Source organism: Bolinopsis microptera, chromosome 3, assembly GCF_026151205.1.
Source record: "Bolinopsis microptera isolate Bmic1 chromosome 3, MBARI_Bmic_1.0, whole genome shotgun sequence".
NCBI lineage: Eukaryota > Metazoa > Ctenophora > Tentaculata > Lobata > Bolinopsidae > Bolinopsis > Bolinopsis microptera.
Window position 1 is genome coordinate 4,495,808 of NC_087074.1, and position 12,298 is coordinate 4,508,105.

The following is a 12,298-nucleotide window of genomic DNA, read 5'->3' on the forward strand; positions in this document are numbered from 1 at the left end:
CTGCAATACACAAGTATTTGTGTATATCTAAAATTGGTGTATAATTTTAACATGATATCTACAATGACTAATGAATGGATTAACTTACTTAAATACGTTTTCATAAACTTCAAACATTATAGGTAATAGTTAAAACATGTCTATCAGCAGCCAAAGTCTTGTCGATGGAGTTGTTCCAGAGGACTATTTTAGTTTTGAAAGTATACTGGCGGAGCAGCAAACGATTGCATGTGTTTTAAAAAAGTCTATGTTCAGACTGGGTAATTGGTTCAGTGAAATTGAAAATTTTCTATTAGAAGTTAAATTCTATCAGATACGTTTTCAGTGTTTTGTATCAATCTTGTTAACGTTCCTTTATTTTACCAAAGCAAGCACACCACAATGATCATTGATTTTCTAATATTTGTTTCTTCAGGTTTTTTAGATCCAAGCAATCAGAATGAAAATCTTGTGTCTGGTAGCAAAATGGAGCTCCCTCTGTGGATGGCATCATATCTGGCCAACAAGGAGTTTGTTGCTTGTGAGCTTCCTAAACCTTATCAGGAAACTTCCAGAAACATTCTCCTAGCCGACTCCTCAGTTGTTGATCTTTTCAAACAGGTTGGATTATAGAGAATTTAGATTCTGTTATGATTCATGTTTTAAATTGAAATTTATAATGTATCACATACAATCCGTTAGGGATTGATTTTTCTGCTTGACATTGTATTTTAACTTTTTTTAAATACCCACACTGTTTTGTTAAATCGTCGGTTACTTCAGCGGAACTTTATTATCAATATTTATATCTTAATGTTCAGGTGATGTATTTCTACGAAACAGGAACTAAACTGATCAAGATTCCACACCCGGAGTGTCCCCACGTGTCCGTCTCTCTTGTCAAAACGTTTGTGGGAAGATTCAAGAAAATAATGGACAGTTCACAAAACTGCAGAAACCAGGATCTCAGTAACATGTGCCAGAAACTGGACGTGGACGAGAAGAAACTCTTTGAAATAAACAGACTGAGCGTTGAGCTGTTAGATAAGTGGGAGAGAAGGGAGTCTAATATTATTGTTCCCTCTAATTTGGTGCTGCAGAGCAGGAAACGTAAACGTGACCAGGTCTTTTGAGATTGGAATCTTTGAGTCACTTTATTTGAAATGATGATATACAGGGTGAGTTGAAAATAGTGTGTGGAATGTCCAAATTTTGAAAGGGGTATTGCTATTAGTTCGTAAACGTTACACATTTCATTGTTGCATCTCATTCGATTCTAACTCATAATTTGGATGATTTTTGGCAGTTTTCAAAAAATTCGTAAATTCGTCTGGGGTTCTCAAATGTATATTCGTGATTAACTAGTGAATTTGCTTTAATCTTCTGATGGTTCTGTTCTTAAGAATGTATCAAATAAAATTCAAGATTTTGGGAATTTTGCCGTCAATTGAATAGTTTAATTGTACTATTGCAAAAGTAAAATATGGTTTCGTATCTATTTTACATTTTCAATTATTCCATTAATAGTTAAAATGTAGTAAAATCATATCGTTACTTTGAGTTATGAAAATTTATTTGATTTAGTATAATTTATCAATCATACGTCATATCAAAAACTAATTTTGTACTTAACATATTATATTCTTTCTAGTATGTTCGAAGATACAACTATTGATCTGGAGAATGTAACAGGTGGGGGTGATACTGACTCTTACATATGCAAATCTAACAAACATAGTCCTGACATCTCATCAGAATCATAAGTCAATGTAACTGGAGAGATGTACTGTGTTTTTAGGATAATTGGTAAAAGCTTCAATATTATATTGGGATTTTCTGTTTAATCCTAGTTGAATGTTCGTCACAATTAGCTTAGAACAAGTGAAACTGATATACTTTGTGCACCAAAATAAAGATAATGTTTTAAAGTTAACAGAAAATCTTCAATAAATCTTCAATACGTACTATAAAATCAAAATAGCACGGTCTGGCATATATGAGTTAAATATATAACGTTATGTTATGAATGAAACGACAGTTTTTATAATTTAGTTATTATATCATGCTTGCCACGACTATTCTCTATATTCTGTAAAACGAATCAAGGGGGTCAAATAATTCGAATTTAGTCGTAATGATGTTCAATACTCATAGTGCACATTTTTTCATGCAAATTTTTTGTTTTCACTAAATCTTTCTGTCTTATAATTTTCATGCATCTCCCAGGAATTCGTGCATTTTTCAGGCAAATTTTGATCGTGTAGTTTTGGATACTTGCGCATGCACGGTTTGATCTAATACAAATATGGCTATCTAGTTTTTAAAATTTTTTGATTTTTTCATGCAACATCAATGATTGACTAAAATCATGTAATATCCAAGAAATCGGACAACATGCAGTATGCATTATGGTAGACAACTTTTGGGTTGGGGTTAGACTTAAGGAACCCTTTAAATTACCTTAACCTTAAAAAGTAGTCTACTCTCTGCTAATGTTTAAAAAGAGTTACCAAGCTAAATCCATCCAAGTCCTAATAAAATCTCAACTGTGCTCTGGCGGTGAGCTCTACTTGCAACATGAAGTTATGACAATGTCAGTGTTCCAGTCGTTTCTGGCGTTTGAAGGACCACGACCCGAATGGCACCCTATTATGCTGTCCCCAAAAGTCGCCGCTTGCGTATACCCGTTTGAATTTCTGTATGTCCAAATCGCTTTTGTCCATCCCTGATATCTTGTGAATCCATCCGGGCAACTACCACCGCTGCCTAAGATACAATACGACCCCTCCGGCCAAGAATCTTCTTCCACTTTCACCGTCAAGTCATCTACTTCACTCTTGAGAGACTCTACCTCTGTTTGAGACTCGTTCTTGAAATCTTCCATCTGGGTAAGAGCTGTAGCCAGCCCGCTCGTCAGCCCTATAATTTCCGATGTAGTTCCATTCAAGTTCTTGTCTTGTTCGGTCTGTCCCTCTTCTAAAGCCCCGATCTTAGCAGAAAGATCGCTCGTCAGCCCTATAATTTCCACTTTAGTATCACTCAAGTTCTTGTCTTGTTCGGTCTGTCCCTCTTCTAGCTTGTTGATCTTGCTTTTGAGCTGATCGATTTCTGTTCTGGCTTCAGTAAGTGAGGTTGTGATGGCACTGACTTTGGTAGCTTGTTGGGTTGCCAGTTCTGTCAGGGTGATTGTGTTTTCCATTGATGCGAGAAGGAGGTCCTTCAAATCGTCCACGGGTAGTGCAGGGTCCTGTAAAAAGGTCCTGGTTATTTGATCTTACCATCTTAAATGACTAAATTTATTTTTGCTATGTATACTTATTCAGAACCTGAAAGAGGGAAAAGTTGTCTGACAAGTTAAAAATTATTTTGACCTAAATAGCTTTAAGCTTACCTTGCTAGGTTTGCTAGTTGCTAGTGCAATGTAAGCAAAAAGCACGACCAACTTAATCAAACTCATACTGTTTTGTTGACTTAACTGAGAGTTTTAAAAATCATGTAAACCATATTATACCCGATATTACAATGAATCTCAATATAATATTCTTCCGATATTTGATCAATAAATTGCATTTGCAGCAAGGGGCCATTCCCATATTACTTGAGCCAGATGTTGATCTTTTCAGAGTCCCTCGGCCTCTCCCACCCGTATTTTGTAAGCTAATTAACACACAGCTATTGTAACTTTTCCTGACCCCCTCCCACTAGGCTGGCTCAAATAATGTGATAATATTATTAGGTTCAGTAGGTAGGTATGCTCAAATAATGTGGTAATATTATTAGGTTCAGTAGGTATGCTCAAATAATGTGATAATATTATTAGGTTCAGTAGGTAGGTATGCTCAAATAATGTGGTAATATTATTAGGTTCAGTAGGTAGGTATGCTCAAATAATGTGGTAATATTATTAGGTTCAGTAGGTAGGTATGCTCAAATAATGTGATAATATTATTAGGTTCAGTAGATAGGTCTGCTCAAATAATGTGGTAATATTATTAGGTTCAGTAGGTAGGTATGCTCAAATAATGTGGTAATATTATTAGGTTCAGTAGGTAGGTATGCTCAAATAATGTGGTAATATTATTAGGTTCAGTAGGTAGGTATGCTCAAATAATGTGGTAATATTATTAGGTTCAGTAGGTATGCTCAAATAATGTGGTAATATTATTAGGTTCAGTAGGTAGGTATGCTCAAATAATGTGGTAATATTATTAGGTTCAGTAGGTATGCTCAAATAATGTGATAATATTATTAGGTTCAGTAGGTAGGTATGCTCAAATAATGTGGTAATATTATTAGGTTCAGTAGGTAGGTATGCTCAAATAATGTGATAATATTATTAGGTTCAGTAGGTATGCTCAAATAATGTGATAATATTATTAGGTTCAGTAGGTAGGTATGCTCAAATAATGTGGTAATATTATTAGGTTCAGTAGGTAGGTATGCTCAAATAATGTGATAATATTATTAGGTTCAGTAGATAGGTATGCTCAAATAATGTGGTAATATTATTAGGTTCAGTAGGTAGGTATGCTCAAATAATGTGGTAATATTATTAGGTTCAGTAGGTAGGTATGCTCAAATAATGTGATAATATTATTAGGTTCAGTAGGTAGGTATGCTCAAATAATGTGGTAATATTATTAGGTTCAGTAGGTAGGTATGCTCAAATAATGTGGTAATATTATTAGGTTTGTTCATAAAATCTGAACTGATAAAAAAGTCAATAATCTTGGTTTTCAACACTAAGTCTCGCTTGAATGACTTAAATGTACATCTTTGTTGGGTATATTTTAATGTCGAAGCGTGTAATAAATGTTAGAATTTATTTATTATTTATTAGGTTCAGTAGGTAGGTGTGTGAACGGTCAACAAGTCAAAATATAACTGAACATCTAAAACGAAGTAAAAGAGAGAGTAAATGATAACCTGTTAAAACTGAAATTGGTTATAACATATTATGTCAGTTCGACGGAAATGCGGCAAGTTGATTAGCCTCCTCGTGGGCTTACAAAATTAAACAAAATTAAACAACTTTTAACAAAATTATCGGCTATAAGAAATTCAGTGAAAACGGCTATTAGCCGGTTATAAGCCGGCTATAAGCCGGTTATAAGCCGGCTATAAGCCGGTTATAAGATATTAACTCAGTTCAGTACGATATCTAAACTTTCGATACCTAAACAGCTAATAGCCGGCTTATAACCGGCTAATAGCCGTTTTCGCTGAATTTCTTATAGCCGGCTCCTGACTATCGTTCAGTACGATGAAGTTGAGTTAATATCTTATAACCGGCTTATAGCCGGCTTATAACCACTTTCGATACCTAAACGGCTAATAGCCGGCTTATAACCGGCTAATAGCCGTTTTCACTGAATTTCTTATAGCCGATACCTAAACGGCTAATAGCCGTCGCTCAACAACAAATGTAAGCGGCTACTAACCGGCTATAAGCCGGCTTATAGCCGGCTATAAAAATTGTAGCCGGCTATAAGCCGGTTTATAGCCGGCTTATAACCGGCTTATAGCCGGTTGGTGATCTACCAATTTCCCAATTATCCCTCACTACATCATGTGGCCAGGTCAAGATTCATGCGAGATTGGGAGTAAGGCTTATCGCACAAAATTTGTAAATAAACACAGAAAAAATGTAACAAGAAAATAAATAAGAAAACAGAAAAAGTTTAATTTAAAGGTTGAGGGACACAATAATTAGGAGCTTAACATGGCGTGCGATCACGTGTATTTTATCACTTGTTTTAAATATTGTGAAAACTTTGACGTAACGCGCGCGAGTTTTATGCGAGATTTTTGCAAGATTCGTCTAAATCTCATCCTCAGGCTCGCGATGAGGCGAGTCTAACCGCGAGCCTAAGGTTTGCTTAGGCGGCCTAGTGGTTAGAGCATCTGCGCAGAAGCTCAGAAGGTTTAAGGTTCGAATCACAGTGTCACCTAGTCTATGGAGTAGCTAAGGATCCATTGAATCTATGCGATCTCCCCGTTTGACTCAGTCGAATGATAGGAAACTAAATTTACGGTTAAATGAGGAGGGTCACTCTCAGAAAGGGCGAAAGGAGGAAGGATCTGGAACAATTTTTGAAACATTTGTTTTAAGGAATGAATTCTCGTAATAAAAAAAGTAAATTTGGACTACAAGGGGCGAATTTCGTGCAGTTACACTGCAGTTTGACAGGATATATGGCAAATGAGGCCACAAAAGTTGCCCACACCCCCCCCCTCCGTGACACGTGACAATCGCACTTTAAAATGCTCAAAATCCAGTCTCATCGCACTTTCTCAGGAATCTTTCTATGGGATCATGTGAGTCTAGAGATGTAATCTATACTACTACTACTACTATGTCGGAACTAAGTCCGATCTACGCCAGATAACACCTCCATATATCCCTGTCCCGCATAATCTATAGAGATTAATTAAACAGCACGGAAATAGTTATTACCATGGACCATGGTAGCTGTAACAGAAATTCGTGACTGTAAAGTGCGTATTAAAACACAACATCGGATCTCGGCACCATTGGCCATGTTTCACTTACATTCTCGAAAGAACTATACAAATATATTTCTTGATTTATTCTGTTTTTCATACCAAGAACAATCCGGTAGCTTTTAAACCTTCATTTATTTATCAGGTGCTGAGTTTTACGATGCCGAGACAACGCTCACAAACTCTTTCCAGTCCTTTCTAACGCCCAGGACTCTCGCTGAGACTAAAACAACGTTAGATCACACGGTAAGAATCAAACATTCTCATTTATTACTACGAGTAGTTTTTTATAACGATTTACTTAACCATGTCTATAAAACAACTAAGAAAAACGTCACTCAAGTTATGTGTGATGGGTATATTATATATAACAGGGATGTAGTACAACAGATATGTAACAGATATGTAACAGATATGTAACAGATATGTAACAGATATGTAACAGATATGTAACAGATATGTAACAGATATGTAACAGATATGTAACAGATAATCAGATATGTAACATTTATATAACAGGTATGTATCAGGTATGTAACAGATATGTAACAGAAATGTAACAGGTATGTAACAGAAATGTAACAGGTATGTAACATGTATGCAACAGTTATGTAACAGGTATGTAACATGTATGTACCAGGTATGTAACAGGGATGTTACGGGTATGTAACATGGATTTAACAGTTATGTAACAGTTATGTAACAGGGGATGTAACCAGGTTGTAACAGGGATGCAACAGGTATGCAACTGTATGCAACAGGTATGTAACATAGATGTTATCAGGTATGTCAGGTATATTCAGGTAATGTTACTGGTATGTAACAGGTATAACAGATATGTAACAGGTAGTAACAGTAATGTACATGATTGTTAAACAGTTATGTAACAGGTATGTAACAGGTTTGTAACAGGGATGCAACAGGTATGCAACAGGTATGTAACAGGTATGTAACATAGATGTTTACCGGGTATGCTCAGTATATTCAGGTAAGTTACGGTATGTAACAGTTAGTAAGGTTCAAGATATTAACAGGTATGTAACAGGTATGTTACATGATGTAACAGTTATGTAACAGGTATGTAACAGGTATGTAACAGATATGTAACAGGTATGTAACAGGTATGTAACAGGTATGTAACAGGTATGTTACATGATGTAACAGGTATGTAACAGGTATGTTACAGGTATGTAACAGGTATGTAACAGGTATGTTACAGGTATGTTACAGGTATGTAACAGGTATGTTACATGATGTAACAGGTATGTAACAGGTATGTAACAGGTATGTTACAGGTATGTAACAGGTATGTAACAGGTATGTTACAGGTATGTAACAGGTATGTTACAGGTATGTAACAGGTATGTAACAGGTATGTAACAGGTATGTAACAGGTATGTTACATGATGTAACAGGTATGTAACAGGTATGTTACAGGTATGTTACAGGTATGTAACAGGGATGTTACAGGTATGTAACAGGGATGTTACAGGTATGTAACAGGGATTTAACAGTTATGTAACAGTTATGTAACAGGTATGTAACAGGTATGTAACAGGGATGCAACAGGTATGTAACTGGTATGTAACATAGATGTTACAGGTATGTTCAGGTATATTCAGGTATGTTACTGGTATGTAACAGGTATGTAACAGGTATGTAACAGGTATGTAACAGGTATGTAACAGGTATGTTACATGATGTTACAGGTATGTTACAGGTATGTAACAGAAATGTAACAGGTAAGTAACAGCTATGTGACTGGTATGTTACAGGTATGTTACATGATGTAACAGGTATGTAACAGATATGTAACAGGTATGTAACAGGTATGTAACAGGTATGTTACAGGTATGTTACAGGTATGTAACAGGTATGTAACAGGTATGTAACAGAAATGTAACAGCTATGTAACAGCTATGTAACTGGTATGTTACAGGTATGTTTGGAGGACCTACCCTCGCCCCCCAAGATTCCACCCTCACGATCTGACAGTGTGAAGTCACGTGTTGATCAGTTTAATAAGTGGACTCATCTCTCGCGGACGCTTGCTAAGGACTCATTTGTAGACGTGAGTTTAAATTTTGAATTGATCTTTTTGATAAGCTTAAAATTTGAATCAAGAAACTGGAAACATCCATAATATATTGCCAAGAATAAGTCAATTTGATGTTAAGTTCACATGTATCTGGTAATATTGGTTAGACGATGTGTTTGATTATCTCCGTCTAAACCCTTCTGAACCTCTCTGAACCGCCCCGCCCCCGCGCCGGCCCCTGATCGTTTCTCCCTCACAGGACACAACACATTCACCTCTACGTAGATCAGCCCTCCGTGACGTCACCCAGGACAACACCTCCCCAACAGGCTGCAAACGCAAACTCAAGAAACAAGTCTCGTTTGTGGAGCACAACGAGAGCAACATCTACCTTTACACCCCTGCTCCTTGTACCCCCCAACAATGCGCTGCTAGTAACATGGTCCACTCTCCCCCGCCTTACGAACAGATTGCTGGACTAATCGCTAACAGGAAGAGAGCCGGAAGAGGGAGTTTTAATAGATCTGACCAGTTCATTGATGCGACGTCGTCTTTCTCGCACAACATTCGATGATCAATTTTGGTGAATTAACGCTTTTAGGGGTTGTTATTTAGAATTATTAATTTGCCAAATTTTATATAAATTGTTTAACGTTTGTCTGTTATTGAACATGTTTTTAACTATCAGATTCCAGAGATTTTAATCAGAAGAACCCAGACTGTTTTAAAGCATACTGCGAAGTACAACTATCAGACTACTATTTGTTTTCATATAATGAGTTGATATTCAAATTCTGTGACCCATTTTTGTTCCGATAAATACCAATATCAGTATTGATGATACCTCCAGCCATCTCGTACTTTAAGAAGGCTGGAATCTAAATGATAAATATTCTTGATATCGTATTTATAATATTTGTAACCCTTGTAATACTTTTATAATATTTCGATATACATAATTATATTGCATGACACTTTTAGTTCGAACCACTAAATTTCAAGTGATTATTTTACGTCTTGTTGTAAATCATATTCGTTAATTTTTGTTGAATCTTGCTATAAATTCATCAAATGCCACTAAAAGTTCAAGATAAGCTGCAGCACTTTTATGTTAATGTTTCTGCAATAGAAAAGTTTTTAATAGAGCTTTTATTTACCGCTCTTCGAAGGAAGAATGATTAGCACATATGATATTTACATTTGGTAACTATTGGCTTCGTAAATATAAGTTAAAGAAAGTTAAGGCGATCAGAGAAAAGTGTTCTTGATTCCTATCTAGTATTATTATTGTGTACTGCTATTATTTATAAAATCATTAGTTATTTCTATCAGAGTCTGATAATCTTATCTACATAAATTCAGTTGCTGGTTATATTGAATTTCATTGGTGTCATATCATTCTGTTCAACTAAAATTTCTACACTTATCATAGAAGTCTATTATTTGCTTAGATTCTTGTGAAATACTATTTCTTGAAGAATAAAAAATCAATTCTTGAGACCATTTTATGAGTTATTTAAAGGAACTCAAAAAACCCACAATTAGTAGTCCTGGATGAAAGACGTATAAATATGAATATTCTGATATACAGTAATGGACAAGAGGATTCAGAGACATGACAGACCTTCTAAACAGGAATAGCAGAACAATTAAAATCCAGTAACAAATCTAAGGGGTCGTTTACATATTACGTAATCAGCTGAAGGGGTGGGGGGGGGGGTTCCGAATTATTACGCTAGTGTAATTTTGACACAATAGTTAATAGCTATGTGTAAAACTGATTAAGGAGCGATTTACGTTTCATCTGACATATCTGATAAGGGTTCCTTTGTACATCCAATGGCAAAATCAATATCAATATCATGATTGGTATTCTGAGCGGTCGTCTCCTATCGTATGAGTCTTGATCGTAATGGCGCAAAACCGCCAAATCTATCTGCGCGCGTGTAACTTACTGCACGAAAAACTCTTAATTTAACCCCCATCTCACTCTAATAATATTTAAAATAAAATTGTGCGATAGGCTGGTGGACTTGGAGGGAACTACCTAGTAATCTAAAATATCGGGATTTATTTTAACAGAGATTACCATGGATTTTGATAGTATAAGTTTGAAGTTAATTGAGGCCATATCGTTTACAATCATATTTAATTTTATGACCTTCCAAAAATTAATGTGGTCGTTCACATATTACGTAATCATTTTTGGAACATTTTTACCCCCCCCCCCCCCTCCGTAATAAGTTTTTCGCATAGCTATTTTGTCAAAATTACACTAGCGTAATCATTCGGAACCCCCCCCCCCCTCAGCTGATTAAGTAATATATGAACGACCCCTATATATCTCCTGTACTGTTCTCGAGGCAAGTGCTACGAAGTACTAGTAGCGCGCGACGGGATAGTCCATTAACAATGGACAAAGTCATTTGCAGCAGTCAGCTCCAAAACAATCAACAAAAAATGTCAACTTGACGAAAACCGTAGCCATTGCTATTTTTCACTAATTGCTAGGTGGTACGAAATTATCAAAACACCGATAGAGAGATTGATGATAAGTGAGACTGTGGTTTGAAGACGTTGTCCTACTGGGTGGATCATACTCCGCATGAGGGCGGGAATAACATAACTACAAACTAATCATCCTTTCATCTCTTCTGCTATTTATATATCAGGGAGTTTAACTTAATCTACTGGTATGTGGTAGGGCCTCATGAGCTCATGTTTTGACGCCTCATCATCATCAAATATTCCACATCTTTACAAACTTAGAGATAGCTGTTACTGAGCTTTACAAACTTATTGTTACTGAGCTGGCAAGTAGTTTGGAAGTTTGCCAAGTCTGGAAAGTTGGCAACTCTGCACCGATACAACTGGAGTACTATAACATTACTACAAACTAATTATCCTTTCATCTCTTCTGCTATTGTCTCCGGAGCTTACTTAAATTAACAAAAAGGTTGGTAAATATTTAAATTTGTTCCTAACAATCACTGGTTGACTGTATATTTATATACCAAGGAGTTTAACTTAATCTACTGGTAGGCGGGCCTCATGAGTTGTTACTGAGCTTTACAAACCTATTGTTACTGAGCTGGCAAGTAGCAGTTTTATAGAGATCTTAACAATTGGATCTTACTATAAGAGCACCGAGGTAGTTAAGTTTAGAAGTTTGCCAAGTCTGGAAAGTTGGCAACTCTCAACTCTGCACCGATACAACTGGAGTACAATTAAAGAGGAATTTAGTAAAGGCTAATTTAGTAGAGGCTAAATTTAAGAGATTGACTACTATTATAGGTGGTGGGTGTTCACGGTTCAGTGTTCGTATATTTCATGAAGAATGCAATGATTATAGTGTCACTTATGAGGAAAGAGTAATATATTTTATATAGGTGATAGAGGAATACTACTTAAAATAAACCACCGAATTTTGACAATTGTTTTCATCACAGATTACATATTAATAATGTTACATTTTATATCAGTATTGACCATAAGTCAACTCTTAACTAGGTGTCGTTCACATATTACGAAATCAGCCGAGGGGAGGGGGTTTCCAAATGCTTACGGTTGATTAACATTTTTTTTAACCCTCTAGAATGATAACAATTTGACAATATTTTAATTCAAATTCCACTCAATTTCACTCTAATAGTGATCAAATTTAGAAATGATTACGTAATATTGCTGTCAGGAGGGGGGGGGGGGGTTGGGTCTTGATTACGATTGATTACGGAGGGGAGGGGTACGTACGTTTTGGTACGTTTTGGTGAGTTTGGC

General features: G+C 36.0%; 4 protein-coding genes across 4 annotated transcripts in view; 3 read left to right on the plus strand and 1 right to left on the minus strand.

Annotated features, from left to right (window-relative positions):
* LOC134812866 (uncharacterized) overlaps nucleotides 1–12,298 on the plus strand; it is a 912,489-nt gene that overhangs the window by 208,035 nt on the left and 692,156 nt on the right. The gene's annotated exons all lie outside the window — the stretch shown is intronic.
* On the plus strand, nucleotides 122–1,178 carry LOC134813352 (DNA replication complex GINS protein PSF3-like). Its single transcript, XM_063821056.1, has 3 exons — nucleotides 122–260; nucleotides 416–600; nucleotides 801–1,178. The coding sequence occupies exons 1-3, from the start codon at nucleotides 137–139 to the stop codon at nucleotides 1,110–1,112; spliced, it is 621 nt and encodes a 206-aa protein (XP_063677126.1). The 5' UTR covers nucleotides 122–136; the 3' UTR covers nucleotides 1,113–1,178.
* Nucleotides 1,632–9,655, plus strand: LOC134812883 (uncharacterized). Its single transcript, XM_063820486.1, has 4 exons — nucleotides 1,632–1,671; nucleotides 6,629–6,729; nucleotides 8,423–8,554; nucleotides 8,781–9,655. Exons 1-4 carry the CDS (start codon nucleotides 1,632–1,634, stop codon nucleotides 9,093–9,095), a joined length of 588 nt encoding a protein of 195 aa, XP_063676556.1. The 3' UTR covers nucleotides 9,096–9,655.
* LOC134812685 (uncharacterized) lies at nucleotides 1,892–3,459 on the minus strand. Its single transcript, XM_063820192.1, has 2 exons — nucleotides 3,371–3,459; nucleotides 1,892–3,226 (listed from the first exon to the last, which is right to left on the minus strand). Exons 1-2 carry the CDS (start codon nucleotides 3,434–3,436, stop codon nucleotides 2,546–2,548), a joined length of 747 nt encoding a protein of 248 aa, XP_063676262.1. The 5' UTR covers nucleotides 3,437–3,459; the 3' UTR covers nucleotides 1,892–2,545.